General features: G+C 37.9%; 3 protein-coding genes across 4 annotated transcripts in view; 2 read left to right on the top strand and 1 right to left on the bottom strand.

Moving 5' to 3' along the window:
• Positions 1–10426, bottom strand: part of sgms1a (sphingomyelin synthase 1a) — a 26231-nt gene extending 15805 nt beyond the window's left edge. For both annotated transcript variants that reach the window (XM_008429386.2, XM_017309204.1), the window contains exon 1: positions 10331–10426. The gene's annotated coding sequence lies outside the window, so the exon portion shown is untranslated. The remainder of the gene's footprint in view (positions 1–10330) is intronic.
• Positions 10427–13014: 2588 nt separating this feature from the next.
• Positions 13015–16929, top strand: LOC103476796 (multiple inositol polyphosphate phosphatase 1-like). The gene is made up of 5 exons (XM_008429385.1): positions 13015–13737; positions 13819–14013; positions 14872–14969; positions 15638–15768; positions 15901–16929. The coding sequence occupies exons 1-5, from the start codon at positions 13173–13175 to the stop codon at positions 16283–16285; spliced, it is 1374 nt and encodes a 457-aa protein (XP_008427607.1). The 5' UTR covers positions 13015–13172; the 3' UTR covers positions 16286–16929.
• Positions 16930–17044: 115 nt separating this feature from the next.
• LOC103476795 (multiple inositol polyphosphate phosphatase 1-like) lies at positions 17045–24803 on the top strand. The gene is made up of 5 exons (XM_008429384.2): positions 17045–17720; positions 17806–18000; positions 21249–21346; positions 22923–23053; positions 23894–24803. The coding sequence occupies exons 1-5, from the start codon at positions 17138–17140 to the stop codon at positions 24273–24275; spliced, it is 1389 nt and encodes a 462-aa protein (XP_008427606.1). The 5' UTR covers positions 17045–17137; the 3' UTR covers positions 24276–24803.
• The last annotated feature ends 60 nt before the right edge of the window (positions 24804–24863 follow it).

Genomic DNA, 24863 nt, shown 5'->3' with positions numbered 1-24863 from the left:
GCAAACTTCCCCATTCACTCAGTGCGTTATAGTTCCACATCGCTTAGGATTTGTTGCTGCGCGTTTGCGCAGTGTGAAGGAAAGAGGAGACCAGCTGCACAGGCAGCCTGAAAAATGAGATGCGGGTGCTCGGTATCGGTAACAAGAGCCAATGATCGCTGATCACCGATCATGCACTTTTTCACGAAAATCGGCCGATTATGATTGGTGACCGATCGATCGGCACACCTCTAATATCAACACTATTGAAGCAGTTAATCAATTGCCGCTATATAAACATATCAAGCACTTTTGATAAATACATAGTTGGAAACATTACAAGATGGAAATAACTAGAAAGTATTATTAATGGATGATTAGAAAAAAACTGAAGAAGTCTGCTACTTTAACCAATAAATTCTCCACTGTTCAAGGTTTGGTGGGGTTGTGAGGAAGCCGCACTCGTGACATCATCAGGAAAGGATTCCACTGAAGAGTGGCGATCCGTCAATCTGACAGTAACATAAACACCCCAGATGGACTGGGACTGGCCAGTTCAATACAGAGTCAATAAAAATGGCTGAAATCAAGAGTTGCTCTGCCACAAGCGCCACTTTTTTTATTCCTTAAATACCTGACCTCAATTTGAGCTTAAAATGGCACATCAGTCACAGTAGTGTGTTCCAAAATCTCCTTCCAGAAATTTATCAGCTCATGCATACTGACCCCCTGAGAGGCATCCATGATTATGGTATGTATGTGGCTTAGGGTGTAAAAGTTGATGTTCCCCACGTTTTACCTTTATTTTCAAAACTTGGGTGCATTTGTTAACATGTTTGAATGCAAGGTCTGCAAACCACACACAATTCATCCAAAACACCATGGGATGCAGGAAAAAGGTAAACACTCTTAAAAACAGAACAGCAAAGACATCAAGTATAGAGAATTTAGCACTGGAGCAAAAAAATACCATTATAAAAGTTTGCTTTTATGCACTATAAATTTTTTTGCGCAAGCCTATCTATCAAACTCAAGCTAAGTCAGCAACTTATTTAAAAGCAACTTATTTTAAACACCGTTTTAGTGTAATCACAAAAGAAACAGTTTTCTCAGAGATCTGCTTTTTGTATTTCTGACATTTGCTGCAAACCATTTTCCATTTGGGATACGACTAAAAACTGAGCTGAACTTAGATCAATGCCTGCTCTATTCTTTGAAACGGCCACCTGATTAGGCCAATTTGATACACAGCATCTGAAAAGTTCTGGTGGCGTCCCGGTCCTGAACCAAGAAAAAAAAAACCTAGTAGACAATCCCTTGTTCTTCTCTGGTTATCTGAATCTGACACATTTACATGTAATTATAGACAAACGACTATCAATTTCTGTCACATAAAAGACACATATGATATTCCTCCCAACAGGAACCAGTTCTGAAAACAAATAGGCCAGCTCTTTGTAACTCATGTTCTGAGCTCTGAGCCTTTTCTTTACTAGTATCCACTCTCAGTTTTTAGTTTTATACTGCGTCACACCAACAAAAGGTAAATCAGACGCTCTCACCTATATCCATTTACACTTGGCATACAAATGCTGCATACGTGGAGAATATGAGGTCAATATTGACATAACTGGGCCAGCCAGGCCTATGTGAAAGACAATATGGTTACAAATTAACTCTGTATTTTTCTGTGACTTACACAGTGGCTCAGTCGCAGTTTTTGAACTAAAATATGTCACTGCAGAAAGGCTGAGGAAGTCACCAAGGAAATTCAGAAAAATGTAAAGTCACCATGTAAAGCCAGTTCTTAGAAAATAAAAAAAAAGCTGACTGTCATGCAAACAGATCACATTTTTCTTTAACTTTAGGATTTTGAAGCTAAATAAATCCACACTCGTTGCTCCTCAGTTACACGTCACCAACAACTAATGAAGTGTGTCCACGTTTTCTGGTTTTCGCTTCAACAAAATCTAACATCTACTGATGAAATGCATTTTCTGAGAAGGCTTTGAAGCTACTGTTCACCATTTGCGACTCAATCACACCTTGACTTGCAATTCTTTAACAATTAAGTGGGCCTGTTTAAAGCAGAAACTTGGTACTCATTCACTGTTTTGCCTGTTTTGTAAGGTCACAGTGTCACCAGTATTTGCCAAGAATGGCTTCTTAAAAAAAATTATGATAAAGAAAGAGCAGTTCTTGAGCGCATGGAAGTCTTTAAGTGCATGCTGCTTGTGGTTGAACTTGAGCAACAGATCACACATTATCTTATTACATGTGGCGCTAAGCAACTGGTCAATCTGATGTGCAGTTCTGTGGAAAACCTATGCACTTTCCAGTAATGTCCTCAAAGAGAAAAACATTTCTACAAGGTAAAAGTTAAGATTTAAAAACCCTAGGGGACACCTGAAAGCTCTTGCAATGGATAACCCAAGATTATCCATTGATTTTTTTTTTATTAGTAATAAACAGATTAGTAAATTTCCCAACTTTTCAAGGTAGCAGGTTCTCACTAAAAAGAATTAGAAAAAATATTTACAATATCATTAACATAAATATGTCTAACAATCTAGTTTCTTTTATCCAAAATGTCTTGCCAGTTATTTTTGAGTATGGTTGCCAGAGTTTTGTAACGTTCATCACCATCTTGGAAAACAAATTATCCCATAAGAATTTATCACCATGATATAAACTGTTAACTTTAAAAGCTGAGACAAAACCTGGGATAACTACTTTTGCTGTCCTACACCTTTTACACCACTTGCTTGACAAAAGCTAAGCTTTGTTCAGAAAGTTAAAACTGGTTCTTTTTCCTCACATACTTCTGTTCTTATCTTTTGTCAAGGAAGACAACCAGTATTATACAATGAGGTAACCAGAAAGTAAATCACATATACGCTAAACTACTAAACAATATGCTAGTTAATTAATAGAATAAAGGACCTGTTCATTTCAACACACAACAAGCACCATAACAACAAGGATGCCAAACAACCAGACCATCTGCTGATGAGAAAAACGCCCCCGCAGTTTTCTCAAAAACTTTTAAGGATGTCAGATACTTAAAAGCCTCAGAGGAATAATAGACTACCACCCCCTTACTAACATTCAGCCGCGCACCACTTCTACATGTCGGAAAATATAAGTAGGATGGCACACGAGGAACCTATCAGCAGGAAATAATTAGGCAGCAGTGGATTATTTAGTGCCCACAAGAACAATGAAACATGGAGGCTCTTCTTGACAGCTTCACAATGACTTTGTATGAAGTGAATCTTTCACAAGTGATTAAAGGTTATGAGATCTACAACACTTGATACATTTTTTTCTTTTTGCTTTAATGAATCTAATTTTAATTAAAATCTTCAATGTCTTAACAGTCTATTAAATGTCTATGGAAAGAAAAAGTCCTCATCAGTTTTGACTCTTATATGCGACTCTTAAAAACCACACTTAATGTGTGAAGATTGAAAATAACTTTTTCACATTCTTAAATTGTACAAGAGCTCTCTGTCAGAAAAGAGGAAATAACATCAAGCGCTGATTCATGAACATGTGTTGTAACACCTCAAAACTTTGACCAACTTGCATGCGTTTTTGAATTTTCCACTAACCGTTATCTTAATAATTTATTAACTCTCTCTATATTTTCATGAAACAGCAACCCAGATCGAAATTATTAAACACAAGTACGACTATCTAAAACCATGTGCAGAAAAAGAGAAACTTTTTCTGCACATTATTTTGCACAGGTGGTCTTTTTTTTTAAAAAAAAATTCTTTTATCAGCGCAGCAGAAGTTGGGGCCGTGAATCGTTCTCAGACTGTTAGACAATTGTTTCACGCAAACTGTTTGTACACAAATTCTCAAAGGAGTGCGTGGAGCAACTCAAACATTCAGCAGACTCAAGCAGCGAAGACTGTAAAGCGTGTTTTCCTGTGACAAGCCCTTAAAAAGTAGCCAGAGAACAGATCTGACTCAGCCAACACAGTACGAAAGCAGGGTGTGGCCTCCTTCATCTGTCCGTTTGATTTCCTGCACGCTCTCACATATTGTGCTGTCCTCAAATAAAATGAATGGGGAAAAGTAAAGCCTGTTTAAGCACCCTTCTGAGGTTAAACATCACCGATTCTTGATTTAACTTTACTTTTGTTGCTCTGTAAAAGGCATCAACAAACACCAAAAGCTGTGAAAAAATGCTTCGAAAGATAAAATTAGATAATCTGGTTGGGATAACAGAGCTTCTACATCCCTTCCGTGTTCAATAAGTGTAGGTTCAATAAATTCTATTCAAATCACGTGAGTTTTGAAAATGTACCTCACTGGTTAAAGAAAAATTGAGAAATAGCATTTTAGAGTGTTACTTGGCATTTTAACCACACCAGACTCATCCACACTTAGCAAATAGTGAAAGAAACTTTAAAACTTGTAGGACTGTGCAGGAACTCAGCAGTCCAAAGGAAGAGTCTTGGAACAGATTAATTGCATAAAGCTTCATAACCATAATTCATTATATTAAAGATTGAATTCAAACAGAAACTAGAGCGCACAGAGACCTTACTCCAATGACAAATAAGCAGATTTTAATAATTCAAGTTCTCCTTACACACCTATTATCACCAGCTAGTATTCTTAAATTAACACACTGATCAAACTACTCAGATTGTACAGCTGTTGTCCTCCAAGTTAAAATCTAAATCAGCCAAAATTGAAACAGGTCTGACCTTAAAGCGGCACTGGTTAGTAAAAAAACTGATCGACATAGCTCTAGTTGTCTAATAATAATAATATAAAAGTCACAAACTGAATAAAGGACCAGATTCATCTGCAAAATCAAATCATTTGCTTCAAAATGTTTATTGTTTTTAACAAAATGTCCCTTAAGTACACAAACTTGTATCAAAGTTTGCCATCCTAAGAAATGCAACGTTCCCGACCAAAAACAACCAATCAGAACCAGGAAGAGGGTCTTAGCGCTGTCAATCATCCTCACGCACTCACTGCTAAATGTGTTAATTGAAGAGAAATAACTTACCGTCACAGAAAAACCGCTTATCCACCGTCACAAGTGACCATGCCAACTAGTCTGAGCATTGACAACAGGCTCTGCTAGCTGCAGCGTAGCAGAGAGCTACTATTCGAAACTTGTAATCTTGATGGGGAAAATACCGAGCTCGGGTTCAAACAAGTTAGACAACAGAGGTGGACGAACAATCAGCCGGTCATCAGTTCAGAATGAGACTCCTTTCTTTAATTCCTTAACAGAGAGAATGAAAGAAGCTTTAAAATCCAATCCAAAACAACCTTGCATGCAGCTATCACTTTCTCTTTGTACGAAACACATCAAGTGTGTGCAGCTTATCTACTTTTCATACTAAGCTGTCTATGTAAAGCCAACAGGCTGACTCACCTACTCATTTATTTAAATTTAATCCCATATACTGACATGAACTCATTCAGCAAACTGATATAAAAGCCTCAAAGCCCTATTTGCCTTGCACTCCAAAAGCAGTTGTAGGCAACAGAAACAACACTGGGACAATATGTGACTAACAGTAAAGCCACATGTGTTTCTAATGACGGCGGAGGAAGCATCGGAGGAGACCTCCGGCTCAAATCATCTCCAGTGAGTGATCAATCATAAAAAGATCACAGCCATTACAGCTGCAGAAGCAGCCTGAAATGCCGCTTCAGTTCAGAGGATCAATCATACTTGCTAATGTCAAATTAATTTTTAATCCGGAAAAAAATAAGCATTCGGAGCCAGATGAGCCCATTAGCTTTAAAATGTCAATTTGTTTTGAACTCTAACATAATTAGAGGGGAAGAATGGAGCACTTTGCCATCTGTAAACAACCTAAAAAATTTTTTTTTAAAAAAGCAGCACGATCTGGTCTAGATTAGAAATGCTGTCCTTTCAAAATGAAAGCTGGTATCCAAAACAGAAAAGCAACAACTGTTCCCACTGCTGCCAATATAAAACAAACACCTATGGATTATTTAAGCTACGTTATTTATAGAAAACATGTACATTATACACAGACTTAAGACCAAACATTGGCAAAATTTCAGTTCTCATGTATTGTGGAGATATTTCAAAGCCACATTTTGCTTTTACAAACTTGCATTAGAAAGAGTTAAAGCTATAATACCACTTAATCTGTGCTCTCAACTTGCTTCTGTAACAGATTTACACATGAGGCATTTGCGAGAATCAATGTCTTGCCCAAGGACGTTTCAACACGTGGACTGGAGAAGCAGACAAATATGTAAACCATGCAAGACATGGACCACAAAGCAAGAGGAATTTCAAAACAAAAACACTACACCGTTATAAAGCTGATTGAACGCCAATAGAGGTCAAAGACTATATTATGTGACTAAAGAAGATCTATTAAAAACAAAAACACAGCTGTTTTCTTTTCCCTTTTTTCTGTCCGAGTCGGTGTTTGGTCAAAACAGCCGTTGTCAACTGACACAGTTTTCCAGAGCTGAATCACACAGCACACAGACAGCTCATTGTTTCCACTAAAACTGCTGCTGTGCCTGCGCTCGTCCAGCGCGACCCTCTCTCTTTCTCGCTTGCTCCGAGCCTGACATGATTTGGGCCGGCAATACTGCTTTCCAGGCTGCATACAGTGACAACAATAACCCCCCTTTCAACATTTTGCCCTTTTGACACCGTCCGCCTCACACACTCACACACGCATAGTTTTTTTGAATGTGAAGATTTGCTTTCTCACCACTTTCCCCGTTGCACAGACGTCTCTCTGTTGGTTCAGATAACAGCCTCCTTCAGCTGATCTGTGTGTGTTAGTTTTTTTTTTTTTTTTGGGTGGGGGTTTGTGGGGCGTGGAGTGTGTCTTGGAATTAACCACTGATATCAGGTTGTTCTAATAAACATGCAACAATTATTTTGCTCAACACATCTGTAATCACTTTCGCCCCCGTTCTCCTCAAAAGAGGAACGGGTATGTACAGAGTTGTGGGTGAAAGACGGCTTCATCAGATTTTCTGGTTTCAAAACAAAACTTGCACCTACTTAACCACTACTAGTTAAGCAGATGCAGCTACTTGACTAACTATTCTGAAGGATAGTCCAGAATCTTAAAGGAGGGTTTTGTTAAAGGGGCATAGCAGCAGATCTCTTCTATAGCAATGCAGCTAATAATAGGTCAGAAAGGAACCGAGACCAAACTAGACACCTACTACCTTGAAATAAGTTATACCAGAAAAATAACACAAAGTAGTTTACGCAAATGCTTATGAATCTTTAACGGTTTCATGTTTGCATTTCCACCATCTCCTACTTTAATTTCCTGTACATATTATTTGCTTTTCAGTTAACCACCCAAGACAAACATTGAAACGGTTGAAAGAGTCATAAAATACCATCTGCCTATCCTGAGTTGTTTCAAGCTGGTAGAAGTCCGCTTTGACTGAGCCCCCTTTGGCTGAGCCGTTAGCCAGGATTTATCTTGAATGTACAGACCAATAGCATCGTCTCCATGTGATAAAATAACTACTTTTAACCAGAGGTCTGGCTTCTACAGGCTAATAAAGTTTCAGGTTCCCTTCAAAGTCTGAACTCCTTGTTACTAGTTTGCATTTTCCCTCACTTCCTTTTGAATTTTAATACATGACAAACAAAGCAATGTGACAGTTTTTTGTTTTACGAAGGAAGTAGTATTTAGTCCAGGCACGACAAAATCATCCTCTTTTACCCATTAAAATATAAAACCTTCAAGTGATTTTCATTCAACAAAAAAAAAAAAGAAAGGTTTGGTGCATTTAATGAATAGGAAAAATAATTCTGATTATTTAATATTTGACCTGTCACTCACCATTGAGAGCCAATCAATAAAAATACTTGGTGGTGACTTTGGTTTCGGGTCACTTGATTGGTGCATCCGTTTCATAAACACACAATGTGAGTGTAACAGCATCAAATTACAAGAAATTTAAAGAAAAAATGGACCAAGGAACCTACAGCAAAATACCTATTAGTTTCCACCTTGAAAACGTATAATAGAACTTACAATTAAGGCTTTTATAATTTGTCATAAAAGCTACCAAATCTGCAAGTGCTTGTGCTTAAATAGCTTTACATTAGAAAACATTCATGTTGTCTATTTTAGACTTTAGTTTGATGGGTTTTTTTTACTGACGTCAATATCTTGGGAGGGCAGCGTTACAGAACGATGTGATTTAGAGTTCGGAGCCTAAGTTCATAAATCTCATAAGAAGAAAAAGTCGCAGCACAACTATAGAAGGCAAACTTTGGTTAATGAAAATCAGATCAATGTCAATGCAATATCATGAAATAACATGGAGAATTCATGTTTTCTTAAGACAACACTGCCCTGTTGACCACAAACTTTTCCTGGGGCGTCTTACTGAAGTAAAATTAGAAAGCCAGAGAGTTGGGCTTTAAACAAAAGGCCACTTTGCATATAGGTGTTACAGTTCCACAAACAAATTACCTTGGCAAACAGCTGTGCAGGCCTGTCTGTTTTGTTTTTCTTTTACATGAGAGAGAATTTGTGTTACATGTGCTCATATTAAACATGAGCACATATCTTTTAAACAGATCAAAAACCAGTATCCATGTTAGACGTGCTAAAGATAATGCTCAATTATGCTGCGTTCTATATATTGACCAGTAACACAGGCATCGTTTCTGAACCTATTTCAATTAAATAACACTTCACAAAATTTCAGAATATACTCAAAAAGTTCGGCTTACAAACAAATTCAAGCAAAGCTCATCTTCGCTTACTTGTTTTCTATTGTGAAGAAAAAAAATCTTGCAGCATGAAACAAAAGTCTTTTTGAAGTCAATTAAATGCATTTATTTCATTATTTATTAAAGAACTCTTGGAGAAACTTCATCAAGGCCATAGCCCTAAAGAAACAATTAGCAATGTAAAACCTGTATTTGTGATAACTATTCTTCTTAGCGTAGTAACACCAAAAATTCTCATTTGAAAACCCAGCAACTTTTCTCAATTTTAATTTAACAAGTATGGCATGTGTATAATTGAAAATGTCATAGAAATTATATATAAAAATAACAACAAAAATCACTTATAAGATGCACCGTCTGACTAGACTGAAAACAGACAAATTTTCATATTGCAATCATTACACTTCATTCGTTACAATTCACCAAGATTTCCACTCTGTACATGCCATTTGATGTAGTTGGTTTAGTGTTAAAATATATATAAAGATTAGAGGCAAAAACTCATTAAAATGGAGATAATCTTATTTTATCTTCCATTAAATAATTTGAAAGCACATATTTTTTCCACCATAAGACAAACAAAAAATCCTCTGGAGTACACCAGACCTTAAAGAAAATTGGTATCTGCTAAGAAAGCCTGATCTATGCTCCTACCAAGAAACAGAAAAAGACAAAAGTTAACAGCATTCATTACTTTGACGACGAATACATTCAGCATGTAAATCTCTTTCAATCAAATATTCATGCACAGAAGTGCCTTGTTAAAGACGCAAATGGCCATATTTACCGTCTGGATGATAATAATAATAATAATAATAATAATAATGTTAGTACTTTTTACAACTCTGATCTAACGTATTGTTCCTCTCTGTGTGAAACGACCTGAAATGTTAGCCTTTTTTCACAGCAATTAGTCACTTCCACGAATTCACACCTGTAAGATTCCGAGACGCACGCGAGTGCTTGTAAAACGCAATTCACTTCACGCATCGGACGTGGTTAGACTGTGGGGGTTTAAGGGCATTATGGTCTCATCTTTCTAAAAATAGATAGCAACGCTCGCGTCTTCAAGACCACAGCTAGCATGTTAGCTGTAATACAATCCACCCAGATTCACAGCGAGATTTGGGGTCGGGGGTATCTGTGCTACCAACCAAACTATTAACTATCGTGCCACAAAAATCGTATTTCAACGTGAAAACGTCAGTTTAGTCGAGGTGCAGCTCGGGTTGGGGCCTCTCTTAAATCCGGCTGGATAAGGATTAGTAACGATGCGAAGGGATGGGGTTTTTTCGGCAGCTGTTGAAATGTTTCCATTCCAAGGCCAATGAGGAGCAGTGTTTAGTTAATGCGGTTCCTTCCTTCTAAACCTATTGCTCTGATGTAGGTAAACGATAAAAGGGTTAGCCTTTAGCACAATACGGGCTATGGTCATTCCTTAAGTTTGTGCTATACAATAGTTATCGCAATCACCAACAGCTACCTCGATGCGACTTGTTTTCTAAACCAGCCCCCCTCACACAACGCCAAGAAACCTCACAGAAAATGCAATGTTTGTCTTTCCGGCGAGGACAGTGGCAGTTTTTTTGCTTAATATTATCTTACCTTTGCGATTTTGACAGGCTTATCAAAACGTCCAGGCTCCCAACGCACAGTGATAAGGAGCCTCTCCTGTAAAGTCTGTTTTCATGGGTAGGCGGTTTGAAGAAGGCGTCATTCCTGGTGCGTTCAAGTCCTGCCGAAATGTGGGATTTGCCATTTCCATTACAGAATTGAGCAAAAAGTGTCATGTCACGCAAATCCAGCGATGTAATTTACTTCTAATATGAAGGAGATGGGTAGTATAAATTACATACCGCAATATATTTCTTTGCTTTTGTTCACTTGAATGCTAATGTTTATTTTTGAATCCAGTCGGTGTATTACACGTGGAGGTAATGACGATGGCTCATTTCACCTGGAGCCACCTGCTGGTGCAGGTTTAAAATATTTACACAAACTATTTCAGTTTTAAAAAGTATTTTCCAGTTTAAGGTTAGGTACGTTGATCAGAATGTTAGCTAATAGACATATTAAGAAAATTTTGGAACTTCTCTTTCTTTTTACATTTCTGAAATTCCCATACTTAGACATTTACGTATGTGATAGAATTATCCTTGTAAGTAACTTAATGGACTCAAGAGTTGCACCTCTTCAACACAGATAAAAGTAAAAGTGAAAAGTTAAGAAATTTCTTAAGCAAGAGTAAAAATATTTCATAAAAAAGGCTACATAAGTGCGTAATACTGTAACTGATCATAACATCTGGTTTAATATCTTAAAATGATGTAATCAGATGGACAAAAATATAAAGTCATGTACAAGTTCAGGTATTTTAAAGGCTAAAATAAAAAAACTGAAATAACATCATTATAAAATAAATGTTAAGTAGAAGAAACACTTTTCCAGATTTTTTTTTTTTCATGTAAAACTTATTAAACTAATACAAGAGGGAGTGTTGGAACAGGGTAAAGTACATTCTTTTTAGTTAAAATATGTTTGTTCTTCAATCAGTGAAGATACGCACAGTGATTTGAGTATCCAGAGACTTTACTCAAGTACGTTGACATACTAGAAACAGTCCTAAACAGCTAACATAAACAAGCACACACTCAGGGCAATTTAGTGTCAACATATTTCCCATGAATGGACTGGGAGACAAAGTCAGAGTACTTGGACAAAACCCAGACATCCACATGAAAAACATGGAAACTCCAGACAGAAAGACTCCAGGCAAGATTATAAACCAGGACCTTGTTGCTGTGAGGTGACAGCATGACACTGTGCAGGATTTTGTTGGGACAGAAGAGAATAAGTAATGAGTAAGAACTTGTCTTAAATATAAATCTATGTTTCAGCAACGTTTTGATAAAGAAACAAAAAATAAAAACCTCAAACTTTGATCTCCTTAAAGACAGATTGTACAAGAACAAATATGCGACTGTCCTTTGGTCTTCCTTTTTTCATCCTTCGGAAATTCTAATGTTGATAAAAGTCCAGTCTGGTTGATGCAGGGAGCAAACAGATGTGGCATGTATATACATAATTCCACATCATAATTAAGTTTGTCAAAACATGACTGGACTGGAACACTCTCATGAATAGGTGGACTGTTTCTGTTAACAATGTTATCAGCTTTGACTTATAGTAAGCATCCACGATTCCTGTGAGGAACACATTCAATTATTTTTTGTATTGTGTCGTCTAGGTAATATGTGACATCCTAGAACCCACACTTAACAAAACAGAATGATTTAACAATTATAACTGTATATTTATGCAGAAAGGTATGAATGAGTGATTAACGATTTATTTATTATTTTTAGATTGGTCGGGTGGAATGTTGTTTTTGTGTTTGTTTTTTGTATCAAAAAATAATTAGGGAGGGAACATAGTGATATAAAAATTGCAAACTGTTGTATTTCTAAATAAATGACTTTATTAAATGAACACAAGTTATTAACTTTCTTGTAGTCTCAAGCAACATAATAGAAACAATAACAAGCTTCATATTGTAGTTTAATTTTTCTACACTTTACATATTTGAATCAATATTTTAAATATAAGTAATATATAATATACAAAACCATTCGCTAAAGAGAATAACTATTAAAAATATTCCTTCATTAATTCACAAAATGAAACTGGTTCCATAGATTAATTACACACCGACTGATGTTTTCAATAATTCCCTGTTGAATTTGATGATTTTCCACTTACATCTAATGAAAGTAAAACATTTCAGATTAGACATTTTTCATGCAGAAATGTGAGCTTAATAAAAATCATTTATGCGATAGTGATGATGCGGAGCTCCTTATGAGACTTCCAAGTTCAATTTGAAATAAAAGTAATATCTCAGCATTGAAGTATACGGTAACCACAAATTATATTGCTGGAGTTTATGATTTATAATAATCTGTGTACTGAATATGTGGAAGCAAAAGAACCTAAAATAAAATTAAAAATGAGTGCTGAATGATATATGCCACAAATAAAAAACATATTGAAACAGACAGGATATTTGCAGCTTGCCCATAACTGAGAATGGAATCGGCAGCTCATAATTGGTGAGGAGTAAAAAATCAGAACACAGCAAAAGTGAAACCACCGGAATCATTCACCGGCTTTCCAAAGATGAAAGTAAAACGCTTCTTGGATAGAGAGCCTCATAAAACATGTTGTTAGTATGTTAGTATGAAACAACATACTAATGCATGTTGTACCATTTCATTTCCCATTTATTCAAGTTTCTTTTTATCTTCAATGTCCACATAGAGCAAAGCACATATTTGCCCAGGTTACTGTTAGGAAACAAAAGTAAACAAACTGGACTGGACTTTGCTCAGTCCATCAAACAGATGCCCGTGTTATCCGAGAGCAGCCTTCAAGTCTAAACAGGTGCATAATGATGTTTTTTCATTTTTACTGCTTTATAATATTTTGCTGTGTTCATTGTCACGTGGCACTTAAGGATGAAGAAAGTATACCTCCTATTGCCATGTATTTCAACACCAAAGGGAGGTATGAAGAAGTGAACCCATATCTCAGACAGGACATACTCGCTGTAAACAGATCTTCTTTGCAGCCTCCGTCCTCGCAGTGTCGGGAAATCCATCTGACGGCCATCATAAGACACGGGACGAGATATCCAACGGCCAAAACGGTCAGGGACATGCAGCAGCTGCACAACATCGTCCTGAATAATTTCACAGAGGAGCAGAGCTGGCTGCGTGAAACCCTGACGCAGTGGACAATGTGGTACACTGAGGACATGGACGGCCGACTGGTCCAGAAAGGTGTGGAGGATCTGAAGCATTTAGCCGTCAGGCTGTCAAAGCTCTTCCCAACAATCATCTCGGAGGAGAAACTTCGAGGTGGACTCATCAAGTTCATAACCAGCTCCAAGCACAGATGTGTGAACAGCACGCTGTCCTTCAAAGCAGGGCTGACGGAGATGTGGGCCATCACAGGTATAAAGATGAAAATCGGTCAGCAGTGTCGCTTCTTCACTTAAGTTTCTCAGTATAACTTGAAGCTTTTCGTCCATGCAGATGTGGAGTTTGGCCATGAAGTAAATGATGCTCTCATGAGGTTCTTTGACCATTGCACCAGGTTTGTGCAGGAAGTCGATAAAAACTCGTCAGCTGTGATAGAGGTGGACAGGTTCAAGCAGGGGCTGGAGATGATGAGGGTCCAGAAGAAAATTGCAGAGCATCTGGGAATCTCATCCAGTTTAATCACATATGGTCGTATCCACCTTTTCACTTACTTACTTATTTTTATTATAAAATCCACTTTGGCTACCTTACTTTTTTTTCCCCTGAAATTGGAGATTCCTATCACAAAGGAGCAAATGTCTACATGGTTCATTGTGCTCTGTGTGTTTTCATCTGTCGGCTTTTCACTAGCTCGTTCATATTAGCTACAGCTGATAGCTCCTAATTTACTATCGCTAACTATAAAATGAAGAAAGAAATGTCAGAGCAAACGTTTATCTCAGTGGCAGATCTACGTGGAGCTCTGTTAAACTCTCCTGCAAAATACCTAACACATCTTCACTATCTGCATTTTCCGACAAAGGAGGAGTAATTTGGACAACTGTGCTCAGTGAAACAAAGCAGCTTTTATTCCTTACCTCTTATTTTAAAAGAGGTCTAAAGAGGAAACAATAGTGCACCCAAATTGAATATTTAAACTGCTTAAACGTTTTTAAAAGGTTGCTGTTTCTGATGTGCACGAATGCACTGGTGTGTATCTTCCCACTGTGATCGAGATTTGTTATTGCTAAGCTGGTTTTAACTTTGTTACAATGTTCATGTTTGATATTTTTCTTTAAAAGAAAACTACTATATAATATGCAGAACATCAGATGTGGCTGCTTTTTGTCCATTATATTTTGCCGTATTGTCCCTAATACGTATGTAAAAAAACAAATCTTAGTCAGCGTTATGCAAGTAAGACCATTAGACATATTGCTCAGTAGTATAACAATACGTGCATGTGTAAGAACTGTTTCCTGTTTTTTGGGCATTGTTTTATTTTAGATCACCGTTTCTGCAGCCCACGTGACCACGTGACTGACCACCTGTACGTTTCACTTACAGATTTGGCCGAGGCAGCATTTCTCTTGTGCACTTACGAACTTGCTGTCAAGGCAGTAAACTCCCCCTGGTGTCTACTCTTTGATGAGGATAATGCAAAGGTTGGAGTCTTACTGTTTAGTTACATTAATTACAACAATCTAATTTTGCTACAGCTATAGTCCTAGAAAGCCTTTCTAGAGTTGATGAAGGGAAATCTTAGGAGAAAGATAGATGGATATTTGATGTTTAAAACTCCTGACTTAAATGATTAACAGGCTTCTGAAGCATTTGATGGCAATACTATACATACAGATAGAGCAATGGTGCGCTGATTGAGATCAAAAGCATATCAATGTGCTAAAGTGTCCTGGACAAAGTCTGTCATTCAATTGAGAATCTGTGATTTGAAAATTCCATCCAATCTGACTGATTGGATGGAACTATTGGATGAACTATTTTGCAAAGGAGAACAAGTTGAAGTTTCAGTCTTTTGCTGTGCAAAACCCAAAAGACTTGCACAGTAATTGCAGTAAAAATTGCAGTATTCCCTATCAAAGTAATTAGTGCAATACTCTGCAAAGTATTAACTTTGCAGAGTATTCACTTTGCAGAACCACACTTTTCAGACCCTTATTTGGAAAATACAATGACATTTCTACCCTTAATGTGCCAGAATGGAAAAAAAGTTCAAAGAGGTTATACCTTAGAAAACTGATTCATAATTTGAAGAACTCTAGACTTTTTCTTCGCATTATTCCTCCACGTGTCTTTTTTTCTGCTTCCGCAGGTTATGGAGTATGCAAGTGACCTGAGGGAGTTCTGGAAAAGAGGCTACGGTCATGACATCAACAGCAAGTCAAGCTGCATCCTCTTTCATGACCTGTTCAGTCGACTGGACAAGGCAGTCAGCGAGAACACGTGATTAGATAATTCATCACTATGGCCTAGGAGTAGAAGATCTTTTTAGTGGTTGCTAGTATTCTCAGGCATTTTTTACCTTTCATGTAATCTAACACTTTCATTGCTGCATGTCTATTTCGTGTGCTTCAGGTTACATCAGCAGGTCACTGAAGTGGTGTCTGTCCAGATCGGCCACGCAGACACCCTGCTGCCGTTGCTCACCCTGCTCGGCTTTTTTAAGGATGCAGTCCCGCTGACATCGGCCAACTACGCCTCGCAGGCTCAACGCTCTTTCCGCACCAGCCGCATGTTGCCTTACGCCGCCAATTTCCTCCTGGTTTTGTACGACTGTGGAGAGGAAGGCATCAGGCTGCAACCTCTGCTGAACGAGAAGCCTTTGACCTTCCCTGGTCTGACCGATCAGCAGGCCTCCATGCCGCTCTATGAAGATGTCCGAAAGCACTACAGATTTCTTCTCAGTGGGTGTGACTTTGAGGCCGAATGCCAACTACTCAGAAATCCTGCTGAAGTTTAGTACTGTTTTCATTTTCTTTAAAAAAAGAAAAAAGATAAACATCTGTTGAAATTAACTAGTCTGAGCCAAACTGGGAAGAATGGAACTACTAATATTAAGGCCATACTTTTTTGTTCCTCTCAATACAAAGACGGGTATATTTAATTAGCTGTGAGCTTTTGCTATAAACTACAATACTCCATCTCATCTTAGTAATGACCAATCTGAACATCTAATGAAGCACAGAACCTGTATTTTAATGTAAAAATGTTAAGGATTTTTGGAATGATTTAATACATTGTTTTTGCAAGTTTGTAATCTCCTTGAGCTGTTAAATAAAGTGTCACAGAGGGAGTGGGAGAGTACACAGAGGACTAGAAAAAAATGTAACACTAAAGAATAGCTACACTAAAGAAACATCATGACTATAGCAACTAAGAATAACTAGGAGCAGAAATAAACATAACCACAAGCACTAAGAAGAACTGAAGTAATACAGAAACAAGACTAATATAAATAAAAGTGGAACAAAGTAACAGAAAACATCAAAATCCAACTAAACAAAGCCAGATCCTAACAGAGATCTTCTTTCAAGCTGACAATGCTAACCAGAAAGCATGTGGTCTGCTTTCTTCTGGATATGGATTATCTTTTATCTGTCTGCTTTAAATACATTGCTTAACTGTTTAAGTTTTTTTTTGTATTTTGTCTTCATGCGGTCTTTAACCAGCCCCCCTCTAGCACAAGAAAGGGATCTCTCAGGGTCTCATCAAGGCAAGAACCGCCTCTGCATGTCACGTCAATTTGATTGGCTGATGAATACCACATGAATAACGTCACGCATCTGGGGTCTGGGCAAACCAAAGCGAGATCATGACGAGCTTTCTATGCAAAATCTTCTTCTTTACCGCCATAACTGGCTCTTCCTGGTGTTTTCGTAACGACTCGAGTCCAGAGGAAAACCCAAACATACCGGTCATCGCCAAGTATTTCGGCACGAAAGGAAGGTACGAGGAAGTGAACCCTTACCTGATACGGGACATACTCGCTGTAAACAGGTCTAGTTTGCAGCCTCCATCCCCGCAATGTCGCGAAATCCATCTCACGGCCATCATAAGACACGGGACGCGGTACCCGACGAGCAAAAACGTGAAGAAGATGGAGAAACTTTACAAGCTGGTCCAGAGCAGCGCCCGCGGGAAAGACCGCTGGTTGCACGAGATTCTGACCCAGTGGACGATGTGGTACACTGAGGACATGGACGGCCGACTGGTCCAGAAAGGTGTGGAGGATCTGAAGCATCTGGCCGTCAGGCTGTCAAAGCTCTTCCCGACAATCATCTCTGAGGAGAAACTTAGAGGTGGACTCATCAAGTTCATAACCAGCTCCAAGCACAGATGTGTGAACAGCACGCTGTCCTTCAAAGCAGGGCTGACGGAGATGTGGGCCATCACAGGTATCGTCAATGATAATCAAACTAACTGTAGAATGATGTTTCTGTACAGGATCAGTGTAAAAGGTGGCTTACTTTTCTTTTGCAGATGTGGAGTTTCAACATGCAGTGAACGATGCTCTCATGAGGTTCTTTGACAAGTGCACCAAGTTTGTGCAGGAAGTTGATAACAACCCGTCAGCTTTGACAGAGATGGACAAGTTCACACAGGGACCTGAGATGGTGAGGGTCCAGCAGAAGATCGCTGACCGTCTGAATGTCTCTTATCATCTCATCACATATGGTCAGTTGCAAGGTTTTATGCAAACATAAATGAATAAGTTTGTGCTGTGCTGGTCTGTTGTCACTGCCTTTCATTTGTAAAATGTTAATTAAGGATACATTTTAAAAACAAAGCTAAAATGTACACGTTTATGGGGGGATTTTTCTGCTCCATTCCAAGAGCACACGTGTTCATTCTGAAAGCAGGATTTCATGTCTATTGTTGTCAAAACTTGTAATACTTTTGCTTACATTTTTATTTTGAAAGCAGGACTTCATGTCTTTCTTCTCAAAACTTGTAGTGATTGTGCTCAAAACTTCTCCTTGCGCTCACACTTAAATCTCTGTCAAGTCTTCGCTTGCAAAGCTCTCCGCTCGCTTGGTGGTATTTTCCTGCCATAATCCAGGAGCACACATTTTCAGCCTGAAAACAGGATTTCATGTCTTGTTCTCAAAGTTTTTAATACTTTTGCTTCCATTTTTACTTTGAAAGCATTCATGTATCATTCTGACATTAAATATAATGTAAAATATAATTCCTGAAGCACTACATCCACTTCACAATAAAGGACTATCTGTGACACATATTTAGCATAATAAGTTATATCAATTTAACATTTGTTTTGTTACTAAATTTAATAATGTGCAACTGAAGTTAATAATGCACACAATTTTTAGTAAAACAAATTTTTTCTGTTATTCATTTATTGAAATTCCAAATTATTTTTGTTACATACCTTTATTAAAGGCCTTTTAGATAGACACACAATATTATAGGCAGGAAAATGACTTTAATATTTAATGTCTTTTGTTATTTAGTGAAAAAAAACTATAACTATAATTGTGAATGCCTAAATGACTAACATTTGTAGATCCCTATATTACAGAGTGCCACACAGTTGCATGTCTGCAGTGGAAATTGGACCCGTTTGTCTTCTAAAGTGACCACTGGTTGCGAATTGGCACTATGTAAATTGAACTGAATTAAATATAAAATAGCAGTAATCCTCCATTAGGTACCACTTTAATTTCACATTTTACATTGAGAAGGTTGTTAGATAGTGAAGTGCAGAATTAATAACAGTAGGTGGTGCTGTTTCCTAATCTAAATTTTCCTTTAAATTAAGATTTTTGTATAAAAATGTGTTTAGAGTCCAAACCAGCAGCATCAAACCCTCTGACCAACCAATCATCCAGTTATCCATGACGACAAGGTGTCAGCCCAGTTACAGGGAAAGGTCCAAAGATAGAAGTTATGTATCCTGACTACCAGGAAAAAAAAATATTGTCCAATCACAATTTTTTTTAAATTCCACAATCTTTGTAAGGTAATTAGAATACAGAAAACATTTTTTTTGGAAAAAAGTTTTTATTTTTGAAATATAATGTGTCCACTACAGTGGACATCAGAACCCAGTACATTTGAAATTGGACCTTGATGGCAACCAGTTTGTCCCAAAGAAAATATCCAAACATCAACATAAGAATGAATTTCACATTAACAAAACTGAGCACTGTTGCCTAGCAAGAAGGTTCTGGGTTCGATTCCCGGCCCAGGGTCTTTCTGCATAGAGTTTGCATGTTCTCCCTGTGTATGGTGGGTTCTCTCCAGGTTCTCCGGCTTCCTCTCACAATCCAAAAACATGACAGTCAGGTTAATTGGCCTCTCCAAATTCTCTGTAGGTGTGAGTGTGCATGGTTGTTTGTCTTTGTGTTGCCCTGCGACAGACTGTTGACCTGTCCAGGGTGAACCCCGCCTCTCGCCCGGAACGTTAGCTGGAGATAGGCACCAGCACAACCTCCCGACCCCACTAAGGGACAAGAGTGTATAGAAAATGGATGGATGGGTTGGTGGATGGATGGATCGGTGGGTGGGTGGGTGGATGGATAAATGAATGAGTGGGTGGCTGTATGGCTGAATGAATGGATGGATGAATGTGTGGATGGATGGATGACTGGATGGGCGAATGGATGGATGGATGGATGGATGGATGGATGGATGGATGGATGGATGGATGGATGGATGGATGGATGGATGGATGGATGGATGGATGGATGGATGGATGGATGGATGGATGGATGGATGGATGGATGGATGGATGGATGGATGGATGGATGGATGGATGGATGGATGGATGGATGGATGGATGGATGGATGGATGGATGGATGGATGGATGGGTTGATGGATACAAAAAAATAATTACAAATGTCCACTACAGAGGACAATTTTTCAACTTTTAAATACTGCGATAAATACAGTCAAAATAATTCATAGAATGTTTTAATATGCTAAGAGACTTATTTAGAATATGCCAACAAAAGTTGGCATATTGTGCAAACCAAAATTTGCACAATAAAAAGTTTTATGCACTTACTTTGTCTCTCCCCATAAAATGTGCTTCTACTGATGAACATCATTTTTATGAATGAGAAAAAGGTACGTACAAAAGTCCCACCCCTTCACATGTGGTATCATTGAAAAGCCGTAAATTTCCTCTCTAGATACCAAAAGGAATTAATTCAGTAGAATGCAGGGGGTGGGAGATATTCACCCACCCCCTGCCTCTACAGAGGACAAAAATGAACTACTGGTAGTCAGGATGTCGTCATATATTAGAACCTCACAGATTTGTTTCCTCTGTATGTTCTGCCTTTTATATTGCATTAATATGTACAATATTCTATATTATAATATCATATGTGATATTACATATAAATTGTTTGTAATAGTATTTTTACGTAAATATGTTGCAGTTTTACTCAAGAGCAGGATTTTTGTTTAAACACTAAAAAGAGTTCACTAGTTTTTTTTTTTGTTTTTGCTTTTTTTACGGTTTTGCTGTACTGGTCAAATCAAAAGCCAAATCGTTTAGGGTACCCTATAAACCGTAGGAGGAACTGGCAGTAAACATGCCCAAATATGAACTGCTACACGTACATTTTTTTTCATGTGTGTTCGGTTTGTGCCAAATGTTATTGAACTGGATAAAAGGTTATGAATTTGTGTTTACAGCAAATTGATAATTAAACCCCAAGGATGATTGAAGTATTTAAAAACATAACAAAAGGGGGAAGAGAAGGAGGGAAAAGGTAAATAAGTCAAAAATATCACACTGTGTCGAGCCAGATGGTTGCAGAGTAAAATATGGAACAGGAAATTTGACAGAAAATGATTCTGAATAGAACAATTGATATATTTAACACTGAGATGCAACATGAAGCATGCAGTGAATCACATATATTATTAATATTGTCATTTTATCTCGCAGATATGGTGGAGGCTGCCTTCTACCTGTGTGCTTATGAGTTTGCCATCAAGACAGAGAACTCCCCGTGGTGCCGCCTCTTCGACGAGATCGATGGACAGGTACGGTCTCACCTGCATGCCTTCAAACTGCTGGAAATGCAGATGGGCAGATTTATACACCGTCAAATAAGATTCAGGTTGCGTGCTGAGCCTCTCTCTGACTCAGAGTATAGTATTCAGTTCATCGACCCGTGCGAGGTGTGCCCAGGAGCGCAGCCTGTCAGTTTCCACCATCGTCTGATTTGGTTCACACTTGTCATTGTATTATTTTCTTTTTTGTCACAACAGAGAAGGGTCGCTGAAATTTGCCAACTTAAAAAACATTTTCATTGTTACTTTATGTTTTTGGAGTTTTTCGGGTTTTTGACATCATGCCATAAAGACATTTATAAAACATAAAAACAAATAAGCAGTTATCCATTGGCATTGTTTGGTTTAACCTGACAACAAATCATAGCTTGAAAATAACAGATTTATAAAAAAAAAAAAAAAAAAAAAAGTTTTTCCAAAATCTATATGTTTTATTTTTTATTTTATCCAGATTACTATATTTTATATCAAAGGTAAACATTTATAGTCCTGGCTGGAGATGTTGGTTGTAAATGTTAAACAAATGGCAAAAATTTGTCCATAAGAATAAAACTTATGGACTGATTGGTAGAATATGCCTGAATAATTGAAGTATTATAATGCACACAATTTTTAGTAAAACAAATTTTTTCTGTTATTCATTTATTGAAATTCCAAATTATATTTGTTACATACCTTTATTAAAAATTGTTTTTTGGTTTTTTTTTTGTAAAGATTTTTTCAAAAACAAATATTTTGTACCATAAAACCCATCTTCTTAGAAGAACAACATAGTCATCTTGTACTTTGATCTTCATCTAGAGGCTAGTAGACAAGTACAGGATACAGCAGTTATTTGAGGAAAGTGCCAACTTTCTTATGTTAGATGACTTAGAAATATGCTGTTAAATTAGGTATGTTTTTTGTGACAGGAGTAGTTATCTTTTCCATGTTTGTTAATAAATGTACATCTTAATTTCTTTAGTTTGAAAAATTAATAGAAGGCCTCTAGAAGTTGAACTTTAATCTGTAACAGCAAGAGATTTCCCACTATCGCAAACCTTGAAATTCAATACAGTTACCTTACAAATAATTCCTAGTAAGCATGTTTCCATAGCGACTGAAGGTCCAAACAGCATAGTTATTTGTTATTAAAGTGCAAGCAGGTTTTCGAAATTGAAATCACACATTCGAGTCGCTGTCATATCATAATATTGACCTAGAGGTAAATGAACACCGCACATCAAGTTGGTAAATGTACCAACTTGTTCACGTAAGATGAACATATTGCGACAAGTATCACTGCACTATTTTTATCTCAGGTTGAGAAACATGTCATTGAATAATTTCTTCAAAATTGAACTGTACATTTATCATGAGGAGGGTCTGTGAGAAAAGGATGGATTTGTTTAGGAACACAGTAGAGAAATTGTCCCTGAAACTTTTTATAAGAATTGTAAAAACTAGCAAGCTTTCACTATAGGCGCTAGTATATTCACCTCTGAGCCTGTTACACAACTATTACATTAATTCTTTCTAATCTCTTCCTTCTAATCTGGTCTGACAGGTTATGGAGTATGCACTCGATCTGAAGCAGTTTTGGAAAAGAGGCTATGGATACGACATCAACAGCAAATCGAGCTGCATTCTGTTCCACGACGTGTTCAGTCGTCTGGACAAAGCCGTTAATGAGCACCAGTGAGTGTAAAACATTGGTGCCTGTCATGCTTAACTGCTTTTAAATTCATGAGTAAAATAAAATGATGCCATTTCTAACTCCTCTGGCTTAGACTCCTTCAATCCATTTGTTTCCACTTTGAGATCAAATCTCCTTAAAGGATTGAATTTGCCTAAAGAACAAACAATCCCTGGGGTCTTAAGAGGAAGTTAATTTGGTCGTCCTTCTCTTGCAGTGTGATTTTTATCTTAGTCCAGTGGTGATGGACTTTGGATTCGGTGTCCTTACAACAGCCTTATGTTTAAACATCAGCCTGGTTACGGACAAACTGCGACTTGTTCTGATCAGCCACCCCTCTTGACAGTAACATAAACGTTAAAGTCGTCCAACAAGGAAATGAAATGCAGCAAGTTGACTTGCTACGCCCAAGTCTCACTGGGCGCAAAAGGGGAAAAATGCTGTCAGAATCTTTAGTCTGAGCTGAGGGCGTTGAGAAACCTTCCTCTGGTCCAGCTGGGACGCCTTAAAGGCTTTGGGACCAACATGAGGGCGTTTTCCCTTTTAATTAAATGTGTTTCTGAATCTGTGTTTTGGTTTAAACCCTTCCACTGTAGCTCTGGATGCATCCCAGACACATGATTACGAGGTCATTAGTTTGTATTCCCGATAATAGTCATGGTCACTGAGCAGTCAAGTAAGTCTTCCTGGTTCACAACTTGCACTCTGAACCAAGGTAAATTGGGGCTGATCAAACCAACACCAGACTTTCTCCTCTTGGGTCAGCTAAGGTACCAGCAGTGGCACTTCTAGCACAATTTGAAAACATATGGTCCACTCACGGATGATTCTGTTTGTTTCAGTTCTGGTCAGGCGGTGAACGAAGCCGTGACGGTGCAGGTCGGACACGCAGAGACCCTCCTGCCCCTCCTCACCCTCCTGGGCTTCTTCAAGGACAGCGAAACCCTGACGTCCACCAACTACGCCTCACAGAGAGAGCGCTCCTTCCGCACCAGTCGCATGTTACCGTATGCTGCTAATTTGGTCCTGGTTCTGTTCGACTGCGGAGGACGGGACATCAGACTGCAGCCTCTGGTCAACGAGCAGCCGGTCGTCTTCCCAGGCCTGGCTGACCAGCAGGAGTCCATGCCGCTCTATGAGGACATCAAAAGACAGTATGCGGAGCTGCTTAACGGCTGTGACTATGAGACTGTGTGTGAGCTTTTCAAACCAGCTGAGCCTTAAGGGACAAAGCTTTTATTGGCTTTAATGTTTTTCTTTGACTAATGGAGTCAAATCAGTGTTTGAGATGGTAGCATGTTGTTTTTATTGCTTTTAAAATCAAAGCCATTAATGCCTCACCCTTAGCTGATAATTGCACTCTGAACAAAGATGTGCTGTGCTTGCTGAATAATGACTTAATTGTTGTCTTTGTGCCACAAAGTGTAACCTCCCTAGGAGATTAAATTTAGATCCTTTTACTATACAGTATTACAGCTGATCACCTCACTGAAACTTTTCCAAAGTTGACTTTGCTGTGACTTGGATGTTGTTTCGTTTAAACCGGTTGAATTTTTTTAGGGTTCATGTTATTTGTGATTAACTAAAGATGATATACGTCATTAAAATATGTTCTTCGATGATTCAGGGTTTAATCAATTTATTACATTTAGCGTTGTGAAAAAAATGTTTGCAGTTCTGTTTTCGCTTACACTTAAATGTTTCAGACCATCAAACAAATGTTAAAGTTCAATAAAGGTACATAAAGCAGCTGCCAAGTCGTGATTTAATTTAGTAAAATGAAAAATGTGAAGTTTTCAAACTACCCACCTC

Source organism: Poecilia reticulata, linkage group LG15 (assembly GCF_000633615.1).
Source record: "Poecilia reticulata strain Guanapo linkage group LG15, Guppy_female_1.0+MT, whole genome shotgun sequence".
NCBI classification, from domain to species: Eukaryota; Metazoa; Chordata; class Actinopteri; order Cyprinodontiformes; family Poeciliidae; genus Poecilia; species Poecilia reticulata.
The sequence above is the reverse complement of the archived record's forward strand: the minus strand, read 5'-3'. Positions and strand labels throughout refer to the sequence as shown.